This window comes from Trichosurus vulpecula, chromosome 5 (assembly GCF_011100635.1).
Source record: "Trichosurus vulpecula isolate mTriVul1 chromosome 5, mTriVul1.pri, whole genome shotgun sequence".
Lineage (NCBI taxonomy): Eukaryota > Metazoa > Chordata > Mammalia > Diprotodontia > Phalangeridae > Trichosurus > Trichosurus vulpecula.
In genome coordinates, this window is record NC_050577.1 from 237,211,700 (window position 1) to 237,239,378 (window position 27,679).

General features: G+C 35.4%; 1 protein-coding gene across 3 annotated transcripts in view; it reads left to right on the top strand.

Moving 5' to 3' along the window:
- The window catches only part of PPP1R12A (protein phosphatase 1 regulatory subunit 12A), a 174,026-nt gene that overhangs the window by 111,155 nt on the left and 35,192 nt on the right, over nucleotides 1–27,679 (top strand). For 2 of the 3 annotated variants that reach the window (XM_036759127.1, XM_036759128.1), the window contains exons 9-17: nucleotides 3,116–3,240; nucleotides 10,633–10,845; nucleotides 13,148–13,242; nucleotides 15,762–15,881; nucleotides 17,164–17,331; nucleotides 17,768–17,944; nucleotides 22,833–22,923; nucleotides 25,344–25,544; nucleotides 25,687–25,858. In XM_036759127.1, the coding sequence (XP_036615022.1) occupies nucleotides 3,116–3,240; nucleotides 10,633–10,845; nucleotides 13,148–13,242; nucleotides 15,762–15,881; nucleotides 17,164–17,331; nucleotides 17,768–17,944; nucleotides 22,833–22,923; nucleotides 25,344–25,544; nucleotides 25,687–25,858 (1,362 nt within the window). Of the gene's footprint in view, nucleotides 1–3,115; nucleotides 3,241–10,157; nucleotides 10,275–10,632; nucleotides 10,846–13,147; nucleotides 13,243–15,761; nucleotides 15,882–17,163; nucleotides 17,332–17,767; nucleotides 17,945–22,832; nucleotides 22,924–25,343; nucleotides 25,545–25,686; nucleotides 25,859–27,679 lie in introns of all 3 variants that reach the window. The other variant, XM_036759126.1, reaches the window with a different exon arrangement.

Here is a 27,679-nt window from a genome sequence, read left to right on the forward strand (position 1 = left end):
CCAAAAGTGTATGAGTGTCCCTATTTTTCCACTCCAGCATTTGTCATGGTACCTCAAAAGAGCATTTTTTTCATGTGACTATCAGTAGCTCTGATTTCTTCTTCTGAAAATTGCCTGTTCATATCCTTTAGCCATTTATCAATTGGGGAATGGCTCTTATTTTTTATATATTTGGCTGGTTTTGCTGTGTATTTGAATCTTTTATGCAAATTCTTGCTTGGACAATATACTACAGTCTACTTAGTCTGCTATTGCCCTTCAGTGTACCTGCTATTTTTGATGTTTTGTTGATTGTAGCATTCTACAAGTTACATACTGCATCTATAGCTTCAGAGAGACACAATTAAAATCATTGTAAATCAAGCCTTCCCCTTCCTCTTCATTTCGGTGCCCCTCTCATATTCCATCTACCATGAAGGTCCCACATACGCAAGTTCTTGTGTGAATTCACTTTCGTGTATCTGAAACCCTACATTGTAATCTTTTAGGTTAAATAGTAACTTGGAACAAACCTTTACTTTATTGTGCTTCATTTCAAAGATATTTGGAGTGAGCTAGCTGTGGATGTATATTTTAAGCTCCTCTCAGCTCTGAAAACAAGGTATTATATTTATTAAGTCATGCTTTCCTCCCATCTATAAGATGCTCACAGGTGTTTCTTCCCTACTCCTCCCCAGGTCATTCAGTCATTCCCCCACCCTCATTCCTTCCTTAAGTTTGTCTAGCCATGCATATGTCCGGTCTGAACCCACATTCTAGTGTCTTAGTAATGTTTCTTTAGCTTTTGTATATTATTGTTTTGCTTCATTCTTGGCCAGCCTGGCCCCTGCAGCCAACGTTTAGAAAGCAACCCCAGTGGAGATGTGATCTGGCACTTCCTTTGTAACTACTGCAAGCTGTGCCTTCTCAGCAACCTTAGGTACTGAAGACCCCCAAAAAGAAAGTTTTCTCCTTGGCCGAATTATTCAACATTAGAGATGGATAGAGTTATATAAATGAAAATGACATTAGGGAAAGTGCATTACCATCTGCTTTGGCATGTACTTAAGGAGTGTGGGATCTTTCCATCTGCTGTGCAGCTAAAATGTGTGATCTCCTTGACAGCAAGTAATATCTTACTTTTCTATTGATATCCATACCCCATACTTAGCTCAGTGCTTTGCATATAATAAGAGCTTAATAAATGCTTTTTCATTCATTCATTGGTTTATTCTGGGATCATCTTCTGTCTGGATTCAGTTACAACAATGCTATGTTCTTGTGGGCTTACTTATTGCTAGGTCTTGCCTGAGCACTTTCCTTGCAGGTGTCAGGTATACTTCACATTATCAATTTCTAAGGTACAGGACCTTAGTTCTCTTCCATGTCCTTTCTCCTTTATATCCTAAAGATTGTCTGTTTTAAAATAACGCATTCTGAACATGAAACCAGCAAGGACCAGCTTTTGGCTGCCTCCTCTTTTTTTGCCTTCACCTTAGCCTTTGAGCAGAAGTTCCTCACCTTCTACGTACAGAATCATAGTAATGATTTTATTCTTCTTGTTTTAAAGTCCATTATATTTGAAATATTTTGACAAGAAATTTACATTTCCATGTGATTTTTTTTTTTTGGTTTTTGTTTTTTTTTTTAAATCTAACTTGTCATTTCACTTGACATGATAAAAAATTGGGCATTTCTTTTTAAAGGCTGTTTAAGGGGTATGAAACATTGTCTTTTCTTTTTAAGCTTTTATAATAGCTCATGTAAAAATATTTTACTTAGAGTAATGGGGGGGGCAGGGCAATCAGGGTTAAGTGACTTGCCCAAGGTCACGCAGCTAGTAAATGTGTCAAGTGTCTGAGGACAGATTTGAACTCAGGTCCTCCTGATTCCAGGGCCAGTGCTCTACTCACTGTGCCACCTAGCTGCCCCTAGAGTAATTTTTGTAAAAACTGTATCTTGAACAGTTTAGCTACCTAGTCAGGAAAAACAGACCACTGTCTTATTAATCAAAAAAGAAAACTCAAGACAAAGGATAAAACTTCCCTTTTCTTTTTAATGATCTGTGAAGGTCTTTTTAAAATCTCTTATTCATATTTTTAATTGGAAGCAAATTGATTTTCTTTATAAAGAAAGATTCTAATTGTGCTTTTTTTTTTTAAACTCACTTTGATTCTTGCAATCAATCATCAGTTGATTGATTAGTTAGGTTCTTAAAAGTCCATATTAAAATAGAAGAGCCATGTAGGCTTTAAGAGAAAAAACTAGATTGCAATTCATTGTAGGTGCCAGTGAGGCTTTAGTTGATTCTCAAATTTGGTAGTTATCTCACATCTTTGTTATATGGCCACAGTTTATACCTTTTACCCCCATTACCCACCTTACAAACATTTATTGTTATTGCCCTGGGAGGTGGGTAAAATCGACGGTGAATCATTAAGAATCTGTTACCATTACCAGAAAGAATGTAAAAAACAAAGTGCACATTATATTTCTATGCTTTTTGAAAATAACACATTAACACTAAAATAGATGATTTCTTTAAAAACTAGTAAGTAAGGAGTACTAGGATGGGGTGGTATACAAGTGTTTCTCAGACATGTACAACTCCTCTCCCATATCAGTACACATCTCTATGTGCCAGACAAATTTTTTTTGGTCCTCCATTACTTAGGATTTTCATATACATCATATTTTTTCTGTTGCAACGAAGATTATTAACCTTCTTCTGCTTGTAATTGTGTCTAGTCAGTACTATTTCTCATCATCTAGAGAGAGAGAGGAGAGTTAGTTTTTATAGACTCGTTTCAGAGTCCCAGTAGTTGATTACTAATGAAGATTAGTAATAAACAAAGTCTTCATTGTAAGTTCTTTAAATGCTTGTTTTAATGACTTTTAAAATTTTATACTATAGACAAGAAGTCAATGTAGAATTGTATGATCACCATTTTCTCTCTCTAGAGAGAGAATATTTACCATTTACATATTGAGAGTTCCCATATATCATTTTTAGTGTTTTTACTTTTAGAAAAATAATTTCATAAGAAGGCTTAATATTTTTCATGTTGTACAAGTTGAACAAAAATATTTTTAGTTTTGTCTCTTAATATCCAAATGTTGTTTTTGTGTCTTTAAGATAAAACAAAACCTATGGCATCTGTTACTAACACCAATACCTCCAATGTGCCAGCAGCTCCTGTAGCTGTCACAACACCTACCTTGTCTTCTGGCCAGGTGACACCTACGTCACCCATTAAAAAGGTAAGTAAAAAAATCTGTTCATTGAAATGTGCATTTTGCTCAGAGGTACAAAATGAGTTATTCACAATTACATATTGATAATTATTGGCTAATATTAATTTTAAAATACAAAATATTTGGTTTTGGAACATGAAGCCACTTTTCGGGTTTTTATAGACTGAAGTGGCATTTCCTTACAATCTTTGTATTTTGTTGATACTTGTTGCAATTTCATTAATTTTCATTATTTCATTTGTTTGTAACAGGACCAAGAAAAATTGATTGAGGAAGTGAAAATTGATAATAAAACAAATCACATTATGGATAGAGTAATACTAGGTTTGCAGATGGGAAAACTTGGAAACTTGAATCTATATTTGCATAATAATAACTGACATTCATCTAAACTTTAGCATTTATAAAGTGCTTTTATATACCTTAGTTCATTTTGTATCTGCCTCTTAGCAACCATGTTAGGTACTATAGCTGTCATCATACCCCTCTTACAGATGGAGAAGCTGAGTGTAAGGAACTCGCCCGTGGTCATACAGTCTTTTCTCCCAAATCCCTTCTTCTTTCTGACCTTCTTGTTAAGAGTACCACCCTCCTTCCTGCCAGTCACCAAGCTCACCCTCAACTTCTCACTGTCACCCCTCTATCCAACCTGTTGCCAAGAGCTATCCGTTCTACCTGTGTGACATCTCTTGTGTATGCTACTTTCCTGTGACACTATCACCACCCTAGACCCTTATCACCTCCTCGATCCTAGACCATTACAATAGCTGGATGGTTGTTTTTGCTGCCACAAATCTCTTCCCCTTCCAATTCATCCTCCACCTTGCTGTCAAAGTAATCTTTGTAAAGTACAGATCTGACCGTGTTAACTTCTCATTCAGTAAACTCTAGTGACCCCCTGTTATCTGATCCAAGATCAGATTTTTAGTGTTCAAAGCCCCTCACACATTGACTGCCTCCTGTCTTCTTAAACCTTTCTCTCCTCCATATCCTCTATAATCCAGTGACACTGGCTTCCATGGTTGTCTTCATACCAGAAATTCTGTTCCCATCCCATCCTGTTTTCTCCTCTCCACACACCCCCCTCCAACTCACACTGCTGTCTCTCCCTCCTCATTTTTGCCTCTTGGGTTCCCTGGCTTCTTTCAAGTCTTAACTAAAATCTCACCTTCTGTCAGAAGTTTCTCCCAATTCATCTTAATGCTAATGCCTTCTCTCTGAGATTATCTCTAATTTACCCTAGCAGGGGTGGGGAACCTGCAGCCTTGAGGCCACATGAGGCCTTCTAGATCCTTATGGGAAGCCTTTTGACAGAATCCAAATTTTACAGAACAAATCCAGCCACACTTAAGGCTCACAGTATATAATTTACAAATTATTTCACATTTTATCTTGTTTGATAACAGCAGTATGTTGTCTATAAGTGTTCTAATCTCAGGTTTATAGATAAGGAAATTGAGATAGAGAGATGACATGACTTGTAAGTTACACAGCCAGTTATTGAACCTCTGTTTCCTCCAAACAGCATTTTCTCCACTATAAAAAGTTTTCTGTGACTAATAATAATCAGGAGGAGAAGAGGGGAATACTTTGTGAGATTATAATTTCTACGTAATGTACTTTTCATAAGTATTTCTTATACAGAAGATATGAAAATACTTATCAGTTACTTGCGATGAAAATTGGACTAGGAGAGACTTATTTAGGATCATTACATTCATTACCAAAATATGATGCCTGCCCTTTTATACCTGCTTTCTCAGTGCAAGTCTATCTTTTATCTTTTTCCTTTTTTTTTTCATTTAAACAAAAGTGTAAAAGTCCACTCCATTTTTTGATGGTATGAAAGCAAAAGAGATAAGTGAAATTAAAGAGTTCACTACCACTACCAACAGAATTAATAATAATATTTACATAGCACCTACTGTGTGCCAGATAGTGTGCTAAGCACTTTAAAATATTATTTCCTTAATGATTACAACAACCGTCAGTGCTTTTAACCTCTTTGGACCACATTCCCCCCTCTGTTGTCCAGCCAAACTGGCCTTCTCTCTGTCACCCACAACACTGTTAGGTCCCATCTCTGTCCCTTTGTGCTGACCTTTCTACATGGCTGGAATGCTCTCCTTTCTTACCTCCACCTCTTATTAAGAATTGGCATAAGGTAGTTAAATACTTTGTATTTAACTAGTTTGTGTCTATTTGTATTTATTTACTACATATTTAGGTACTGTCTCCTCCATTTGAATATAAGTATACTGTGAGAAGTGATTGTTTCATTTTTTTGTGCTTGCGTCTCCAGTGTCAACCACATAATAGTGGCACCTAATAAATGCTTATTGATTAAGTTTTTTGATTGGGTTTTTCCTGCCAATCCTGTGTGATTCTTGTCTGTCTCCTCCCTTAAGTTCGGCACAGGGATCAACCAAATGTGCTGGACCTTCTTCTGATTTTTCTGACATCGAAAGAATACTGGGGTGAAGCATGTAGGCAGTTTTATACCATTGCCTCATTCTGGAATCCACACATCGTCTCTTTTGTGCATACATTTTCTAGTCACCCTCACCATGCACCTCTTCATTGTCTTTTGGGCTATCCTCAATTTCAATTTTTGAAACACTCTAGTATTCCATGACTCAGCAATAGAAAATCACTAGAAGAATATTATTTTTAAAAGAAGCACCTTTGTTTCAGATGTAGGAGCTTAGGGTCATTGAAAAGACTTTTCAGTTTTCCCAAGACAACCCAGCCCATTCTTCTGTTCACCACTGAGCTTGGTTTATTGTCTGTTTGTTGTCCTATATGATATATGTGTGAGCTCTTGAAAGTTTTCCGCTGAATTGCATTTCAAAATCAGGATAATAGGCATTCTTCATCTTCATGATTTTTCATTGCTTTGAGTGATTGTAGGTCTCACTTAGGGGGCCCTTAAGTATTCTTAGCATTGATACAGTTGGCATTTATCACATGTCACCTACATACAAGAGCATCTGGAGGGACCTCATCATCTCTAGGGAATCTTCAACTTGAACTCTACACTGGCTCTTTTGTCACAAGGACAAAAACTTTTCTTCATCATATGTGTCTGTTTTATGCCTCACTCGTATCGGTGATCAAATAGAGGATCACTGAATATGGTTATATTTTAAGGAATCTTGTATAATTCTGACTGTGTGGGAGACATGTTGTTGAAGGAGAGCTTTTAAGGTTATAATGTATTGTTCTACTGAATCAAATACTTTTTTAGCCAAAAACCAAACATTTTGTATTCTTTCCATCTTTTAGTCAATTGCGTGGTGCTAAAATGTGATCCATTATGAAATTCCACTTGTGAAAGCCTCCTTTCCTATTCCCTTCTGATATCCTCATCAAGAATATCCTTGAAATAACATCCATTCTATTAAAAATTTTATTTTGGTGGTAAAGTATGCATTTGGGTCAGTAGTGATTGATACTTTCTTTCCCTTTCAGTCTTTTTTACTGGTAGAGGAAAAGTCTAAAATATTTTCCATACCTTTGGTTTGTTTTCTTCCATGAGGATTGATCCCTCTGTATCCTCAAGGTTACAATTTCTAGCACAGACCTCCTCTTTGTTTCATTTATCTGGTTCAGCTAGTTTTTTATCTTGGTTTTCTTCTTAGTATTTCTGCTTCCTTAAGCCAAACATACTATGATTTTTGAGTTCAAGTATGATGATACAAAGGTTAGTTTAAAAAGTTTTTGCAGCCTACATCCTTAAATCTGTTCAGCAGAACTTCATTCACATCAGTTAAACTTATGTATGAAAATGTTATGTAATATACATATCTTTTCCTCTGTCCATTTTTGCCATCATCTTATTGACATATATTTTTTATTTCAAGCAATTTTATTATACAAAGGTTGTCACATAATTGGATAGTCCTCTACTTTGTACATAATCTTAAATAGTCTTCATCTACACACAAAAAAAGTTACTTTGGAACTTTGTGGTGATGACAAACACTAAAATTCTAATTTAGCAGAATAATAGTAAAACTGCCTGCACCGATTGAAGTTGAAAGCAGAACATCATATACATGGATGTTGTGCCTCTGTCAGGAAAGTACAAATGTCTTTTTATTCAAAAAAGCACAAAATAAATTATCTTTTGGCATGAATAATGAAAACAGTAAACCATAACCTGTTTTGTCAACTGCAACCAATAACTGATCATTAAGTGATTTTCTTGAACATCAGCTTTTGAGTCACACTCTGTCCAGCTGAATTCTGGAGTTAGCAAGGACTACTGTCTTAAGACTTGCTTACATCACACAGTTCATTGTGGTAGAGCATTATTCTAGGAAATTAGAACATACCTCCATTCAGGCCACCCATGCCTCCTTCCTCACACGCCTTCTTTTAGAATTTTGGTGACAACTTCTGCTATAATAAACAGAGAAGCCACACCAGTAGCATCCAACAAAACAGGTCTTACATCTTTAGTTCGATGAGTCATTTCTTTTTCGACCATATTCATAAAATCTCTGAGCATGATATCATAACCAATCTCTGAAGAGCATTGTAAAATTTTCTGAACTATCAGTGAGCCTTGAATCTACATATTTAGCAATGATCACTGCAGGAATTTCCAGTGTCTTTATTATTTTCTTTTTCAGTTTTTTTAAATCCTCATTTGCTGAAATTGACTATTAATAATAATAAATAAGGCCATTCACATCAAAGCAGTGCACAGTCACCTTCTAGAACTATGCCTTCTTCAACAGTGGCACATGTAGCATTTAACACTTCTGTAATTTTATCTTACTTTCCATTCACTTGTTTCACATTACTTGTTCCCCCACTGTTTATTACAACTGCTCCACCAGAAAGTTTGCCATCCTCCCCCTTGTTTATCATTGCTTCAAGCCAGCAACTACCAGTGGTTATGTTGATTTAATTTGACGTGTTAACACCAAGTTGTTCAACTTCCATTATATTGACATGTGAGTTGCAATTTTTCGTAGTGATTTTTGTATGTGGTTTGGGATTTCGATTATTTTCCACTGACTGTAGTAAGATGAACAGTGTCTTTACTGTCTTTGCATACACAAAAAACCATCTCTGGCAACTCCTTGATTTGTCTCTCTGGAGATCTACTGAATCATATTTCCATCTCCATTCTGGTATATTTCAGTTCCTCTAGTAATACATATCACCATTTAGGGCATGTTTATCCACCTACTTATTCTTCCCTTTCCATCTCTATTTCTAGAGTCTGTCCATTGTCCTCTAATATCTACAGATATTTTTGTACATCAATCATTTATTTAGTATCTCACACAAGAAATTGTCATAGTTAAAACATAGATTCTGTTCTTTGTATAGTAGAACTCGGTTTACTAGAATTCTCCAGTACTGTGTTCTGGTTAATTATATGTACAGTTATCATTAAATGCAAAATTAAATGAGGCACATTGTTTGAAGAACTGAAACATTTTTTCTTCATATGCCCTTTAACCTAATTCTGTAAATTAGTACTAAAAAAAATTTATCAGTCTATTTACTTTGTAAAGTGGTCCACTTTAGGATATTATTTGTTAGGTGTCTCTAGTTTTTCTTGGTTACTTGGCTTATAATTTGAAACCTCGACTCAGTCTATAAAGTAACTCTATAGGCAAGAGGACATTTCTTTGGTATTTAATTAAAAATGAAGTACAAATTTTCAGCAGCATGTTGTACTCTCACTTCTTAACAAGTTCAGCAGAACTAATCCATTCAAAGAACTAATCATCTTCAAAGCTAGGCACCCTAGGAAGAGAATATACATTTATTATAATGATAATGCCATTGTTAAAAGGTTTTTCCTTTTTTTGAAATTGCCTTACAAAACTGCATCACTTCATTTTGAGTGAGCAAATTTTTACCCATTGAGAAGAGTATAATTTATTTTAGACATAGTCAAAAATCACTTGGAGCTATATCAGGATCATATTGGGCAGTATCACCTTTGTACAATGAAGTGTGCCTGTAAAATAGCATCATTATTTTCTTGCTTCATAATTCTTTTGAGCGGTTCAGTTGGCCTTGGGCAGTCTGCAGTCTGAATTTTCTTCTTCCATGGCAATTAATACCCAACTGCTAATTTTAATTTGAGGCTCCATTCCTAGTGTGAAAGAGACATTAATTATCTTCCAACTCCTGCAGGCTTTTAGTAAGCATATACTTTGTGCAGAATATTGTACGAAGAGATGTAGGAAGTACAAAGTTAAAATAAGATGTGACTTCTGTTCTTTTGGAGTTAACGATCAAATAGAATTGAATGGTTTTTTTTTTCAATTTATGAAGCTCAAATTTCTTATAGTAATCATCAATCAAAAATCATTCCTGAGATGAATTGTGTTAAATTATAAAAATTTATCTTTTGAGATCTATAATGAATAAACACCTTTATCATCTCGTAGAATATTCCATCTTCAATTTCCCTGAGAATTCACATTAATTAGTTTGTATTAACTTTGGATCAGAAAAATAAAACCAGTGCTTTTTTCCCTGTTTTTGAATCCGTACAACGAAATTTTTGAAGCAAACTGTATGGCTAAAAACCAAAATCCATTTTTCACTTTTTTCAACTTTTAGCCTCATAGTGGTTGGTGTTTTTTTGTTTACATTTTTAAATTGAGCTACCTTTATGCACTAGGTACTCTGGCTTGCTATTTTAATGAATGTTGTTTATTTTTAACTGTCTTGGGAATATACAGTTTATTTCTCTAACAGCTTCTTTCATTGTGCTGTCTTCTGTGGTAAGATTAGAGCTTATTCGCAATTATTTTAAAGCTCAGCTAAGATCAGTATTTCTAGTTTCTGGACTTAAGTGAGCAAATGAATATGGTGTCTTTTCTTAACTCTTGTGTTCTTTCTTTCAATCTTCATTTCTTTACATGTCATGTTTTAATTGGCTTTAGTATGATTTCATTCCTCCTATCATTCCTGTGGCGGAATCAATAGATCCTGCATCATGGAGGCAGGGGTTACGCAAAACTGGCATTGTTCTTGTGCCCAGTAAGGGTGAAAAACTTCTGGTGAGGATTTTGTATGTACAAGAATTTGTTTTAGGTTACAATATAACAAACTTAATCCAAATGCCAGTGCTACATTTGCATGGTTTTAAATTTTTACCGTGTGATTACTTCTACTTTGTCTATATTTGCATCCTGGTGTCTGTGTGATTAAAATGTGTGGAGTGCATTTTCGTAAGCCTAATTCTATTCCATTTTTTCAGCTATGGATGTCCTCATTATTGATGAAGTCATTAACATAGGAAAACAGTATTTTCTCTTAAGATCATATTTTTAATGTCCTGTTTGCCTACAAGCATTATTTATGCCCTCGTATAATGTATTTACTTTTCTTCCCCCCACTTTTTGCAAACAAAAACAGTTTCCAACTTCTACAAAGGTTTCTCCAAAAGAAGAGGAGAGAAAAGATGAATCCCCGGCTTCTTGGCGGCTTGGTCTTAGGAAGACAGGCAGCTATGGTGCCCTTGCTGAAATCACAGCCTCTAAAGAAGCACAGAAAGAGAAGGACACAACAGGGGTTATGCGCTCAGCATCCAGCCCCAGACTTTCTTCTTCGTTGGATAATAAAGAAAAGGTAAATGATCACACTTGTATCTAGTTGTTTTTCCCATAATACTATAGCTAATCATCAGTGGCACCCTAAATCTCGCTAGCACTTCAGTGTTACATAGCACTTTGATATATATCATCCTATTTGATCCTCTCCAATAATCTGCTGAAATTCTCGGTAGGATCATGGATCTAGAGCTGGAAAGGACTTCAGAAGCTGTCTTCTCCAACTCCTTTATTTTTACAGATAAGGAAATTGAAGTCCGAGGAAGTTAAGTGACTTGAACCCAGGTCCTCTGACTCCAGAGCCAGACTTTTCTGTATCAGTACTACTTGCTTAATTACAGATGAGGAAATGGAGACCAAGGGAATTTAAGTAAAATAGCTAGTAAATGAGAACTCTCATAACTCTAGGCGATTATTGTTTCCACTACCATGAACTTGGCTTCAGTGGGCTAAGGGAATGATACCATATCCTACTAGATCTACTGTGCACTGTCCTGGAAGAAGAATTTCGTATTTAGTAGTAACCAGAAAGAGCAGAAATTATCATGGCATACCTCGTCTGGTACATTTGAGTGTCTGCTCTGGACAGATACTGGATCTGGAGTGCAATGTATTAATTGCCTGGATTAATAAGTTCTGTGGTTTAATATGGGTAAACCTCACTTTTGCTTTGAATCTAAATCTTAGATGCTTTGCTGGGTGCATGTACCCATTAATGAATGTTCATATCATGTCATTCTTTTATGTGGTCTCTCATAAATACTCTATATAGTGTCTTACCACTGCTCAGTGAGGATTCTTTTACGTATTTTAACATTTTGTAGGTTCTAATACGTCAGTGCTTTTCACCTTTTGTGCCTCATTCTGGCCATGTGTCCTCTCCTGCTTCTTCCTTTGATCATATTTTTCACGCTAATTGGCAGTATTAAACTGCTGGATCTGCAGTCAGGAAGACCTGAGTTCAAATCCAGTTTCAGATACTTAGTAGTTGTGTGTCACCTTAGACAAGTCACTTAACCTTGGTTTGCCTTAGGTTCCTCATCTGTAAAATGAAGTTAATGATAGTCCCTACCTCCCAGGGTAGTTGTGAATATCAAATAAGAGCATAATTATAAAGCACTTAGGATAATGACTGGCAACACAGTACGCACTATATATAAATGTTAACTAATATTATTATTGTTGCATGTCTTACATATAGCACCCTTAGTAATATACCATAGTCTACCTCGTATTATATGTTTATTCATTATTTTCTTTTTAGTTCACCTCAAATTTTGAATTTTTTGGAAATTATGGTATTCGACAATTCACAGTCACCTAGGAGGGCACTGATGGTCCTGAAAAGATAAGCTCTTATTTCACAGAGGCATTTGGGATCTTTAAATGAGTTGTATCTCCAGCCCAGTTTCCTTCTCCAATTCTAGCCTATATATGATACCTGGCCAAGAAACATGTTTTTACTGACTACTTCAGTGGTTGCCCTTCCAATTATAGTTTATAAGCCAGTTTGACTTTTTAAAAATTTGGGTTTGTTTTTACAAGCATTTTCTTTTAAAAGATTATTATTTAAAGATGTCACAAGACTATGTTGACTGAAAATTAAATAAAAATTAAAGTATAGAACAGTCCCTCCTCCCCCCCACACACACACACACTAAAGAATGGCTCACCATTTAATCATTTTAATAATAAAGCATCCTGAAATAATTTAAAGTCATATACAGTGATTTATTAGTAGCAAAAAGTGAGAATAAACTTGTTACATTAAGCTAAATATAATATAATGTGCAAAAATACTTTGAAGTGCCAAAAACTAGCAATATGTATCTGCAAAAAAATGTTTTTGACCTTGTAGAACCAGCTGAAAAAGAATTTTTGAGGTGTCTGTAGCTTTGAAATTAATAAATATAGCTTTCAAACTATAAAATTACATTATTTTGAGTAACTGAGTTTTACCACTTGTGGGAAATTTCATAGAATTGTAAAAGAATTTTCATTTCCTCAATTCCAGACTTTAGGTGATCTTAAAATAAAGGCAAAAAGGATTGAACAGTAAATAAGGAATAATAGAGTTATGGGCATTTGAGGTGGAAGAAGTCTTAGAGATTATCTAGTTCTGTTTCCTCATTTTGCAAATCAGAAAACCAAGGTCCTAACAAATTATCATTTGCTGCAAGATCACGCAGTGGCAAAGACAAGATTATAACACATGGTTCCTAATTATATTCTTCTAAGTTCCAGTAGCTGAATACTTACGCATTTTTGAATAAATGTTGATTGTATTTTAGTTCAACTTTAATTTTTTCCCTGTTTTACAGGAAAAAGATAATAAAGGAACTAGACTTGCATATGTTACACCTACGATACCTAGGCGTCTGGCCAGTACGTCGGACATTGAAGAGAAAGAAAACAGGTGACATCTCAGTGAAATGCAAATAATTTGCTTTAATTTTATAAAATAAAAGCTTTTTAAAAAAAATCTTTAAAGTTAGTTAAGATAGGCATTCCATTTTATTTAAAATTTCCATTTAAATGCCAAGTAGAATCCCTTTTCTTTCCCTTCTAAGACCTTGGAAAAAATGAAGAAAACAGTATTTATACATCATCTCATCTGTTAAGCAGTGAGCTTTTTTAACTAACATTTTAAAACGACAGAAAGGATGAATAGTTCTGTAGTGTTTGAGAAGCTTACTGGACTTTTATGGTGCAAGTTTATTCCTGAGGTGTGATAGAAAAATTTTACCTTCATCAAGTGACAGCAGCAGAGACTTCAATTCACAAAGCAAGAAATCGACAACCACATATCTGTCTATGTCCAGAGGAACAGAAAGATTACCCATTAGTGGGCTCAGTTTACAGTCAGTAGGCAGTGTCTTCGAAAGGAAGCAAGACCTTACTAAACATTGGTTATATTAATTGCTGTAACCACAACAGAAAGAGCTTTGGCTAAATCTGAATCAAACAGATGGAGTAATAAGTGAAAAGAGATACAGATACTCATTCCAAACTAGCTCAGAAGGCACACCAACCACGCTATTGGCTGCAGTTTGCAGTACCCGTTTTGGTTGATTGAGCTCACAGTGGTCCATGCCTTCTTTTTTTCAGACAGAAGAACTAATGTTCTGTTGTGTAAGCCGCTACAGACTGGGCCATAGCCCCTACTGGCAAATGCTTAACAACTAGCTATCTGGATTTTTTTTTTATTTGATGTACGCACAACATGCTTTTAAGTTTAATCTGCATTATTCACATTTTCTCTGTCATGTTTTTAAGTCTAGACAAGCAACAAAACGGTAACTTATACCCTGATTTGCATCATTGGCTAATTCCCAAGGTTTCTTCTGGCTTTCCTGTTAATATCATCACTACGTATGTTGGAAATTATATGACAGAATATTAGAAGTAGTAGTTTCTGGAACATTCAAGTCAAAGGGTCTGATAATTATTTTTTTTTGTTACTGTTACTAACCTTCAAAAGTCCATGTAAAACCATTGCTCTGGAGCATTGGGCATGGATAAAATCTGAAGTATGATCACTTGTGAATAAATCAAAGTCCTTCAGACGTGTTTATGATTTTTGTTTTCCTAGCTGTCTACCTTCTGCTCACCATGGTGCTATCATATTATACCCTCCACCAGCCTCTGTACCAAAACTAGAACAAAATCATCCTCTGCCCAATAATACAACATTTTGGAAAATTTTACATTTTATTAAAACTTGTACTACTTTCAGAACCAGCTACAGCAGAATGGGTTGCTACCATGCCTCTGCTTTTAAACCATTAAAACATTGCCAATCACATTTTTTCTTCAGACATTCAAATGCAGTGTAACAATTTCTATGATGTTTCTTATAGGATTTTCTCTGTCACTCTTAGATACTGAGATTTTATAACATCACTAAATCAGCTCCAGTATTTATTAGTATCTAAGTGATTTGTAGGTGCTACCATTAATGTCTTAATGTGCATATCCACTATGTTTACTGTTAGGAAGTTTTAACATTAGCTAAAGCTAACGTGGCTAAGCTATTATTCTTAACATATATGCTAACACATCCATTAAGGACATGAATTGGATGTTAAATGTATTTTTCTTAGGATCAGGTTCCTTGAAGCTAAAGATCTTGCCGTCTTTGTATGTCCCTTTCTTGTTTTCCTCCCGTCATCTTCCAAAAGCACAGTGTCTTGCCCATGGTGTCTGTTCCTCTATACGTACTAGATGTGCAAAGGATAGATAGATAAATCCATGCAGTATGTGTAATGTCCTAAATAAGTATACCTTCTCATAGGGTATCTTATCTATAAGTTCCTCTCATACATTAGTCCAGTTATACATTTACACAGTCTCACTTGCATAACATTATTGCTTCTAATTTTGCATTTTCTCAAGTCTGATATTCAGGAAAATAATTAAAATTCTCATAATATGCCCAAAATTTTCAGTTAATAAAAGACTTTTTTGACCAGTATTCTGCCAACCATAAGTGTCTATTAACTGGAACTTCTATATTTTTCCAATGTAAAGTATTGATGAAATATTCATTAATAATAATGAAAAAGCTATACCATTTGAAATAACCTTTTGCATAATCATTATGTGTTTTGGATGATAAAGCTTCATTTACAGTCTGCCAAAGCAGAATTTACAGTACCTCAGAATGTGTAGTGTACACTGTATGCACCCGAGGTCCTATCCTGTTTGTCTTGTTTACCACCTCACAACAGCTCTGTTTGATAAATAGCTATTCTTATGTCGATAGTTTAATTTTGGTACATATTACTTTTCTTTGATTTTTTTTTTAGTGGTAAATATAAAACTTGAGATCAGTCGATCAGATGATGAATTTTTTACACTGTTTCCATTTTAGTGCAGAGTTTCTTTACTTATTTTTCTTGTCTGCCGTGTAACTAAAGTGTGATCTTTTCGCAGAGATTCTTCAAGCTTACGAACAAGTGGTTCGTATACAAGAAGAAAATGGGAAGAAGATAGCAAGAAGAATAGCTCAATTAATGAAGGATTATCATCACTAGGCCCATCTTATCATAAAAGGTAATGTTATTATTACTAAAAACCTTATTGTGTGTACTTAGAAATATTGGGGGTAGTTTATATTTTATTGAATAAGAGACATTTATTTGGCATATTTAGAATTAAGTGGTTCCTCTCAAAAAAGCTCTTTCATTGTTTATGGGAAACTTAGCTTTTATATTTTTAGCCTTCAGGCTATGACTGATAAATATTTGTTCACAGCAATGGCTCCATCATTTTATATTGCATTAAATTTGCCACACCATAGAAAATGGATTCAGTTATAAACGGGTAGAACTGGAACTCTTCGTATAACTTGACTGGAATAGCTGAATGAGAATGATAACCAGCTAATTGATCCCCAGTAGATAGCCCAAAATTCTACTTAGTATGAAACTCAAGCCTCTGCAACCAACTTGAAGTCAGTTGGAATGCTAAAAATAGGATAGTGACTGTTGTAGTAGCATTCATACTGGCCTGAGGAAAGAAAATGTTAAGCAGTATATAGGGAAATATATGAATTAAGAATATGAATTCTCTACTTATTAGCAGTCTTGGAGCAAAATTGCTTAATTCTCATTTCATATGCTTGCTTCCTTTTTCCTATGAAAGGTGACAAGAAAAATTTACAAAAATTTTAAAACTTCACAAGAAGTCATTTTGTGTTTCATTTTTTTCATGCAGATACTAGTTTATGTAAAATGCAAGACTATACCCTGCTTCAGTTTTTATCTCAGCCCAGTTTATGAGTGACATTTTAGACTTTAGGTCTGCTTTTAGGACTGTGCCAGGAATATGGTCTAAATCTAAACTATTTACATTTGTGGACTAGAATAAGTACAGTGGTTCTTAGAGGTCTACAGGGTGCCTAGGATTCTGCATCTATTTGAAGCCCCATTAAGGATTTCAGACTCAGCCTAGGTTTTCCAAAATGATTTTCTTCAGACCTTCACAATGACTGACTGACTCTGACTAGGTTCCCTTAGGCTATTCCACACCAGAGTGCTCTGCTCAGGCTCAGTGTACCATGAACCTAAGAACTGAGATATTTTAAGAAGTATGCCAGATGAGCAAAGTAGTTTAAGTATGGTTCTTTTCATAAAATGTTATATTCTCAAATTAGTGACCCTTTCTATACTCTGACAAGTAGTTGGTGGAACTCTGGTGGTGTATGGAGTGAGTAATCAGTGTTTCTGATGATCCCAAGAGAAGATGGATAGATCCCAATTTGTGTAACATGTAGACAGTGACTTTAGTGTCCGCATTCAAATACACTCTATATAGATATGACTCTCTCCTTCAGTTGTTCCTTTGGTAGAAGACAAGATGATTTGGTTAATTCTAGTGTTCCAAGTACCACATCAACACCAACAGTTACCTCTGCAACTGGGCTCCAGAAAAGCCTGCTTTCGGGCACAAGTACTACCACAAAGGTTGCAACCAGCACCTCTCCAGCAGGCACACAAAGCAGGTCAGTGCACGGTTGTGTTTTGTGTTCAGGTCTATTGTGTGCTTTTGTATGTGCATGCATTTTTGTTTAGTAGGTACTGGGACTCTGGATTTTTTCATTTACCCTGTTAAACTTATTTGGCTACTTCACAGACAGAAAAAACATTGTACAAAAAGTTAGGTTCATCAGCCTTAAAATAGTAATTGTGCATGTATCTGTGAAGAAAAAATAAAACATTAAATTTAGTCATTTTTAACTTCTCTTTCATAAAAATCTTAAATGTGAAATTATCTTGATTACTCCTAGTGAGCTTTATTGTTCATAGCTGAGAGATTTCTCACTTTGTGTTTTTAAAAAATCCATCCCTGGAGTTATATGTTATCAGCTGTTTAGCAAGTGCTTTCGGTGTTTAGCTGTTTCCTTTTCTCTTTTTGTGTTGCTGCTTATAATGTTATAGTACCTCACATCGTTTGTGGGCTGAGGATAGTGCTGAAAAAGACAAGGACAGTGTTCCCACGGCAGTGACCATTCCTGTCGCACCAACTGTTGTAAATGCTGCCGCTTCTACCACAGCCTTGACTACAACTACTGCTGGCACTGTGTCCTCAACATCAGAGGTCAGGGAGAGACGCAGGTGTGTAAAAGGACCCGATGCTGGGAGAGCATACCCAGGGATAGGTGGTTTTGGGGGTGAGGGAGGGAGGGGTGGCTTGGTTTTTTTGTTTTTAAATTTTGTCTAGTTGACCGTCTTTCTATTAGCATACATGAAGTAATACATGCCAGTTCCCTAGACACTGTAACAGATACAAGTATCAACTCATTAGGATCTAATTAGCTCTTGCAATTTGGAGACAAAGAAGTAAGGAAAATTCACTAGGAAAATCACTGAAAATAGGAGTCATGCCTGGCTTCTCATCTTGGCTCTGGTACTTTTTAACTGGTCCTTAAGGCAAGTCAAGCCTATCATAAAGGAGTCTACTACAGTGATGTTTGACATTCTTGCCTGATGCCTCTAAGATTCCCCACACTGAGATTTTATGGTTCATTCATTCTTTGACATAACCTCCCAGAGTCTTAGTTTCCCTCCACCCTACCTCTGCTTTATTTAACCTGTGAACAGCAGCTGATACAGCCAAAAGTATTGTGTACAACTGTAATATGGCATCATTACTGCTCTTATTTTTAACTTTAATAACCATTTCTCTTAGATGGTTTCAAGCTGTTTTTATTTGTGAGCAAAGGATGTTTTTTTATGAATTGTCTAGCTCTATAATTCTTTAGTTCAAATTTTTTTTCCTTTGAGTTCCAAAATCTAAGAGGTATACAGAAATTCTAAAAGAAACCAAAGAAGTACAGCAACTTAAGGATTCTGGAAATTTAAAAATTATTAGCAGCAATGATATGTCCAAAAAAGTGTGATATCATTGATAGAAGGATTCTCTTCACTTGTAGTTCTCAACCTCTTAATATTTAATTCCACAAGTTGCTGTAACCATGCATTAGTTCATCTCCTGTTAACCAATACTCTTTAGAGACATGCATGCATGTGTGTGTGCATACACACACACACACCCTCTAAAACTTGCATTACACCACTATAGCCTTTAAGAACACAGGCAAAGTTACCTTCATACCAAGTGCATGAAGTGTATTGAGTGTGAGAGAACTCTGAGTGGACAACTATTATTAATAAGTATTTGGCATTTCAGTGTATACTACCATTTGCCAAAATTAGTTCCTTTATTCTTCATCATGTTGACAAGAAAAAGGGATTTTTAAAAGAAAAAGTCACTTTAAAATCACTTGGCCAAAATAAGGCCATGTCTATATAGGCCAGTGTTTCATTTTACATGAACATGCATACCTGCATTTATATGTCCATATTGCATTACATTCCTCCCATTCCTAAATGCATTTGACAGTAGTATTTCTTTGCCTTACCCTCTTCTTCCTTCCCCAACTCTCATCAGTCTGCAACAGTATAACATAACATAGAGTTTTGGGCTTGGTTGGAATCTGGAAGACCTCTCTGTTCCGGTCCCAGCCCTGACATCTACTAGCTATGTGACTACTTTGTGAGTATGTCACCTAACCTCTGTATGTCTCAGGCAATTCCCTAGCTTTTAAAGTCATACTCTGGAGGGGATATGCTTTGGTGGAAGGACTTCTTCTTAGCTGAGGAAAGCAGCACTCGCTTATGACTGGTGCATATATTTTGACATAGCAGTATAAAGCTGAAACAGATTTTAGAAATCATCTAATTGCTTAATTTACAGATGAGAACATGAGAAAACTAAGACCCATGGAGGTTAGGTAACCTGTCCAAGGCCACAGAACTAATTAATGCCAGAGCCTGGATGGAGAACCCTAATTGTCTACTCTAGTGCTCTTTAAAAGGGGCAGATACAAGGAAACGTAACCAAAACCTTATTTCCTGCTTTTTGTTCTTATTTATTTATTAATTAAAGGGAGATAATTTGCATTTTACCTTTTTAAAACACCAGGAAACTTGGCTAAAATTTTTAGCTCATATATAGGTTTTTAAAGAATGCCAAAGTTTGTTGTTGAAATTAGACTTCCAAAATCCAGGTCTCAACCCTAAACCTGATTTTAAAGGTGTCAGTCATAAATACTACAACTTAAAGCCTTTTCTTCTTTTAGGATCTAAATTTATATTTGCCGAGGAACAGTTAGAACTATTTTTGAAAGTCTCCGTTAAGGAATGGTATTTGCTGAAGTTGTTTTAATGTCACTTAGTTTGCCAATACAAAACAAATTCTTAAAGTGTCAAAAATGTTTTTGTTTCCATTATAGAAATTTTGTGGCTTACTTTGTTTTAATAATGTCTGCAGTAATTTTAATGCTTGTGTTTTGTTCTGTGTGAAATAGTTGTTTGCTCTTTTTAATAATTGTTATCTGTTATCTTTTGCTTATCTTTTAATTAATTCACAGTATTATTCACCCACCCCCGAAAAAAAGCTTTCATTGAACATAGACTTTTCTACACAAATAGGGTTTTTTAAAGGGCAAGGCTTAATGCTAGAACAAAGGAATTCAGAAAGATTTCTTCCTATCACTTTCAGTGATATGTTTAGGTTTTGCTTGTGTGTTCTTTGAGTTCACCAGGTTTATGTAGGATTGAGAATCCTACATTGTGCATGAGTTCCCTTGCTTTATTCCATAGCGCTCCAAGATTTAGGATAGAAAAAGACCGAGGTGTAGGTAGATAGCAAAGACAGTGGAGAGGTAAATTTTATCTTTTTGAGGTGTGATTTGAATGACAGTCACATCTACAAATTCATTGATTTTTCGGATTGGAAATTTCAATAAGATCAGTGCCTTAAAAACTTTTTATATTAGAAATTAATATTATAATTGCTGTTATTGTATTTGAAATTAATTCCTTAGCTGAGTACAAAGTATGCTTTAAAAAGAAAAGTCAGAGCATGCTAAGCATATTAAGGCCAGTGACAGTTGCGAGGATTAAAGCCATAAAATTGCTCACATAATTGCTATGCATTCTTTTCATGACAGTCTTTTAGTAAAACTCAATAGTAGTAATAGGGTACAAAAAGGCTATAATTTTCTAGAGTCTTTATTGCAGTGGTTCTCTCTGATGAACCTGAACCATTGATGGAAGCAGCTCAGTTCTTCCATTCTCACTATTTATAGTGTGCCTGAGTTTTTTATCTGTCTTGCTTTCATTAAGGGCCAGACAAGAAGCTCAGAGCCACTTGTAGTCCTGGAGCTTGAACCCTTCTATCAGATTAGATCAAAAATTTGTGGTTTGTCTCCTATTGAAGTGACTCTTGTACCTTTGAGGTACAGGTCCTAAAATAACCAGTGGAATAGGCTGGGAGGAGTGGGGTTGAAAGGGAGGCCTGTGCAGGTCAAGGAGGCCACATTTAAATTATCGTTGATTCAGCACTTTGGCTTTTCCAACCACATTATTTGCCCAAAAAGAACCAGACTTAATTCTGATAAGAAATGTGGAGTGTACCTAATTTAAAGAATTGATCTACTCATTAAAACTCAGCATGTTTGTGTTTTTTCATTTGACACAATGTTTCAAATCAAGATATTTTTTTTTGTTATTTAAATTATACCTAGTTTAGAAAAGCTATTTAAAAAACAAAAATAAATTCTGGTTTTTTTTATTTTAGGCTCACAATATGAATTTTTTTTGAAGGAGATAAGATTTTGATGAAGACTTTTTTATTTTTCCGTGTATTTATTAGAAATTGTACTGAGGAAGAAGTTTTCATGACATACAAGTATAACACATAAATTATATTCAGAGTTGAGTGATGTCATGGAAATATTTAAAATTTCCCCTAAAGCAATGATCATTCTTTAATTAAACATCTCATTTTAGCTATTTTTTGTCCAAAGTGAAGACATATTAGAAGATGATGAGTAATATAATTTTGGGGAAAGTATTCTGTAGGATATAATTTTAAGAAAAAATTTGCTCTTGAATGCATCTAAAATTTCATCTCCTACTAAATACAGTAAGCACAGATTAAATATGGAGTAACGTTTAGTTTTATAAAAAGTTAGGAAGTAAAAATTTCCATAGCAGTCAATTATCTCTTATTAAACATTTCCCAATTACGTTTTAATCTGGTTCAGACAGCACTACGTGCATTTGACACTTATTGTGGTTCAGTGCTTATTCAACTGAAAATTGCTGAAAATTTATTCATAATGGTGGCCCTAAAGCACCACAAGATTCTTAATCATGGTGACTGAGTGGAGGTGGATGGTATGAGAAGATATACTCTCTACTTACAGTGGCAGAAAACTGCTATCTTAGTAAGTAGGAAATAATGAGGAACATTTCCTTTGTAAACATTTTTTCATTTTTTTTAACGTCATCTTCATTTGTGAATGTATCCCTCTGCCCTGTCCCATCTAGTGAACCATCCTTTTTGTAAAGATAGAATTAAGATGATGGTGTGCAGGGTAAGAGTAGTTCAGTAAAACTAATGAACACATTATCCAACTGACAGTATACCCAGTGTTCCACACACATTGTCCCTCACTCCTTCAAAGAAAAAGAAGGTTGCCTTTTCTCATAGCATCGCATTTAGTGAGATTTCTCACTGAGACAGATTTTAGTTTATGGAATGTTTTTCTCTCCACCAGAAACAAAGTCTTCCTCAAAATCTGAGGGGAGAGGAATTATTAAGCAAGAAAAACTTAAGAGAATATAATTGACTAGAGATTGGGTTCTGATGTGGAACTGAGCTCCAACTTTCAGAATGGTATCTGAAACATAAAAAGGAAAGTGACAAGCTTTAGCTTTCACTTTCAAAAAGGAATGTGTTTCAGAAATTAATGTTGTTATAAATTGACACCATATTTTGTCATTTTGTAGTACATACAACAAATTTCAGAAGAATTTTCTCAGCAACATTTTTAATAATGAAAAAGTAAACATTTCATTCCCCCTCAATAACATTCCATGTTTCCTTTAACATGTTATATATCTGACTAATGATTTTTATTTTCCACTGTAGATCATACCTCACTCCAGTTAGGGACGAAGAGTCTGAATCCCAAAGAAAAGCAAGATCAAGGCAAGCAAGACAGTCTAGAAGATCAACCCAGGTATGCTTAATATACTAAATATACAAATACATTGAATTTTGCCCAGGGGTAGGGGGTAGGAGATATACACACATACACATAAAACACCTATAATTTCATTGAAGTGGAGCAGTCTGGTATTTGAAACACTGTCTGCCAGTTCAAAACCACAACTTAGCCTTAGGGAATTCCTTGGGGTACTGAGAGACTGTGACTTGCCAGGGTCACCCAGCTATGTCAGAGGTGAATGGGAACCTCATTCCAAGGCTATCCCTACTAGATCCACTGCACCACCCTACCTCTTACATTGAACTTAAAAACATAAAAGATCAGTAATGTTTATTTTGACTTTAATTTCATTGATGTAAATATGTAAGCACGGTGAATAGACTTATGGAGCTCAGATCATAAAGGCCTGGCTTCAGTTCCTGCTTTATGTTACTGTGGTCAAATCACTTAATCTTTCCTAGCTTCAGTTTGTTAATTTGTAAAATGAAGGGCACATACCTGCACTTTTGACTTCACAGGGTTAATGTGAGGCTCAAATGAATTAAAAGCCTATAAGGGACTTTAAAGGCCTAAAAGAGATATATGAGTCTTCAGTCAGTCACTAAACATTTCTTAAGTGCCTGCTATGTGCCAGTTACTACGTACTAAGTGCTGGGGATACAAATATCAAAATAGATGGTCCCCGCCCTCAAACTCACAATCTAACTAAGGAAGACAACAGAAAAGGAGGCCAAAAAGGCAGAGGGCATGGGAGTGCAGAAGGAGAAGGTAAGGTACCCCACATGGGGCATGGTGGAGATATCCCAGAGATGAGCAGCCAAGTGAGAAGTGAGGCAATCTGTGAGCTTAGTGCTCTTCTTAAATGGAATTTTGAAGTCGTCATCATCATAAGACTTCTTTATCCTTAGAAGTCTTACATATAAAAATTTGACAGCAGTGAAAAAAGATTAAAAGCTAATGTGTACTAGTATTAAAGTGATTGTTGGCACCATCCCATCAAAATGCTTATTTATCTTTTTTAGACATATTTCTGTTATTGAGATCAAATTATAATTAACAAAATATTTCCCATATAGTATAAAAGCAAGTCTTGTTTTCTGAAACAAATTTCAGGAACCTATAATGCAAGTGCCACTAGAATGTAAGCTCCTTGAGAGTAGGGATTGTGTCTTTTGCGGAGAGTATCTGGTATGTAGGTACTTCAGAAATGCTGATTGGTCTTTCAGTGCTGTACAGGTAGTCATCACCTGCTGGGAGAATCACTCCCTACCCTTGTTCCCAGGGTTGTGGAGAGGCTGAAGATATTTAGATATACATTATTCAGGAGCACTTAACTAGAGTTGCAAACTGCCATGTGAGTCAGTAATAAGTATGTCAGACTTAGGGCCTTGTATAATTTTTCCTCTAGAGAATTTTTAGAGTGTATACCTTTATCTATTAATGTATGCTTTTTTTTAAAAATCCCTCATCTAGACCTGCAGGCCTATTTCAAATGAGACTATCAATAACGAATTAATAGCACATTTCTAACAATGACTCACTTGCAGAGAGTTTTATATCCATATGTTATTGTAAAAGAAGAATAATGAAAGGGATTGTTTTCATTACCATTAATTTGAAAGAAAGTTCTCTTCAGAAGACCTCATTGGCTATTTCTTTTTAGAGAATATCTTGGTGCTAGGCTGAGGAGAGGAAAGGAGGAATTTGTCCGTCCTTACTATATTGTGATGACCATGGTTGTTTTGGGTTTTTTTTTAACATTTTAAAATAAATTTGCCATTGTAATAGCCATATTCTTCCACTGATCATTCTTTCCTTTCCCAATGTTGAGCTGAGGTCCATTTTTTTTTTATCAGTCATATGACCCTTCCTAACCTGACTCAACCTGCCGTTCTGCCTATCTTCCCCTATAAAAACCTTGTGCTACAGCCAAGCCAAACTCTTTCTAAATGCATACCTATATGTTAAACACGGACTCAATTTCCTTTCAAAAACATTTAGTCTTAGAAGGATGCAGCCCATATTCAGAAATGAATCAAAATAGAACCATGTTTCATTCTTAGTTTTTTGTTTTTATTTTTGTTTTGTAAATGTGTATATGGCACCTCTCCTGAACTAGACTATATAATTTTTTCAGAACAGTGTGCCTCAGCACTTCACCAGCTCTTGCACACAGTAGTGCTCAGTATTTGATTGGTTCATGAATGAAGGAATGACTGGAAAGATAAACTTTTTCTTAATTAAAAAGCCTATTCTAAATGGACTTTACTTTTGTTTATTTTTTTTAATCCATACACACTACCATCTCATCGGTTACTTTATTCTGGGGATCTGCTTCTGTGAGCATGTGTGCACACTTGGATGTCTGTGAAGTGACACTTGTCAATGGAATGGAAGGTACACATTACAATTTAGTTTGCCTTTACTTACAGGGAGTGACGTTGACTGATCTTCAGGAAGCTGAGAAAACTATAGGAAGAAGTCGATCTACTCGAACCAGAGAACAAGAAAGTGAAGAAAAAGAGAAAGAAGAGAAAGAAAAACAAGACAAAGAAAAGCAAGAAGACAAAAAGGAGTCAGACACTTCCAGAGAAGATGAATATAAACAGAAATACTCTAGGACATATGATGAGGTAATGAGTAATTTTTCTTGAAATAAAGGCTTTAATTGGGAACTTTGAATGATTTTTATAATAACACAGAAATGATGGTTAGAGTTCTTTAAAGTGAAATATAATGATTGCTTATATTTTTTTAAACTTTTCTATTCAATAGCCCTATCAGCGTTATAGACCAGTGTCAACCTCAAGTTCAACTACTCCATCATCCTCTTCACTTTCCACCATCAGCAGTTCTCTCTATACTCCAAGTCAATTAAACAGGCCAAATAGTCTCATAGGTATAACATCTGCTTATTCCAGAGGTTTAACAAAAGATAATGAAAGAGGTAAGAATGCATTGCCTTACTTGGGTTTTTTTTTTTCTTCTTGTAGCTCATTATCCCCTTGGGAAAATACTACAAAATGGATTCGGATTACCTTTTTAAATAAATAGTACAACTCATCAGAGAATGCCACCTTTATGACCTATATGTACCAAAAAAAATTATAGCAGCTCTTTTGTGGTAGCAAAGAATTGGAAATTGAGGAGATGCCCATCAGTTTGAGGATGGCTGAACAAATTGCAGTATGTGATCATAATGGAATACTATTGTGCTCTAAGAAATGATGAACAGGATGGTCTCAGAAAAACCTTGAAAGACTTACATGAACTGATGCAGAGTGAAATGTACTGTGTACAAATTAATAGCGATACTGTAGGGTGATCAGCTGTGAATGACTCAGCTATTCTCAGCAATACAATGACCCAAGACAACTCTGAAGGACTGAGGATGAAAAATGCTATCTATCCCCAGAGAAAGAACTGATGGTGTCTGAATGCAGACTAAAACATACTTTTTTACATTATTCTTTTGAGATCATATCTACATAATAGACTCACACTCATACCCTCTATCTATCCCTCTTACAGCTCTAGTGATGACAGAGTTCTGAGGGGTATGCCATGATACATGCATGTATTATCTTCCCATAGAGGAATATAAACCTTGTTTAACCTTGTTTAGTCTCTTATGATTTCTCACTCATCTTTACCTTTTTATGATCATTTGAATCTTGTATTTGAATGTCAGATTTTCTTTTCAGCTCTGGTCTTTTCATCAGAAATGCTTGGAAGTTCTCTCTTTTCATTAATGTCCGTTTTTCCCCCTGTTACATTATGCTCAGTTTTGTTGCATAGGGTATCTTTGGTTGTAATCATGCCTCCTTTGCCTTCTGGAATATAATATTCCAAGCCCTTTCTTTATTATGGTATCTGCTAAGTCGTGTGTAATGCTAATTGTGGCTCCATAGTATTTGAAATGTTTTTTTCTGGCTTCTTGTAGTATTTTCTCCTTGACCTTGGAGTTTGGGATTTTGGCTCTAATATTCCTGGGTTGGTGGGGGGGGGGGGTTGTGGGTGGGTGGAGGGTTTTTCTTTCAAATGACTGGGAGATTCAGTTTCTATTTTGCCCTCTATGGCTCTATCTCATCTAGGCTCTTTTCTTTTGCTCATGACTTTTGGATAGTCTGATGATTCTTAAAACTAGTTCTCCTCAATCTTTTTTTCCAGATTAGTTGTTTTTCCTATGAGATATGTATTGTTTCTTGATGTCTCATGTAGTTATTAGCTTCCTCTTGGGAGTTTTTAATTTTTAGGGTGTTATTCAGTGAGATTTTGTACACTTTTGGCATTTGGCCAATTCTGATTTTTAAGGAGTTATTTTCTTCAGTATTTTTTGTGCCTCTTTTACCAAGTTGTTAATTTTCTTTTTGTAATTTCTTACATTGTTCTCATTTCTTTTCTCAGTTTTTCTACTACTGCTCTTATTTGATTTTTAGATTCTCTTTCCCCCTCTTTATAAAAATCTCTTTTTAGTTCTTCTCGGAAATTTTGTTGGGCTTGTGTCCAATCTGCATTGTTTTTTCCTTTGAGGCTTTGCTTGTAGATGTTTTCAAGTCTAGTATTCTTCTGTGTTTGTGTCTTGAGCTTCTTTGTCACCATAGTAGCCTTTTATGGTCAGGTTCTTTATTTGTTCATTTTTTTAGCCTACTTCTTGACTTTGGGTTTTATGTCAGTGTTGAGCTCTGCCTGCCTCTTGGGGTGATGGAGGGAGAATAATGGGCCTGAGCTTCTGCCTTTTATGTATTTCTGCTGCTTTCACAGCTCA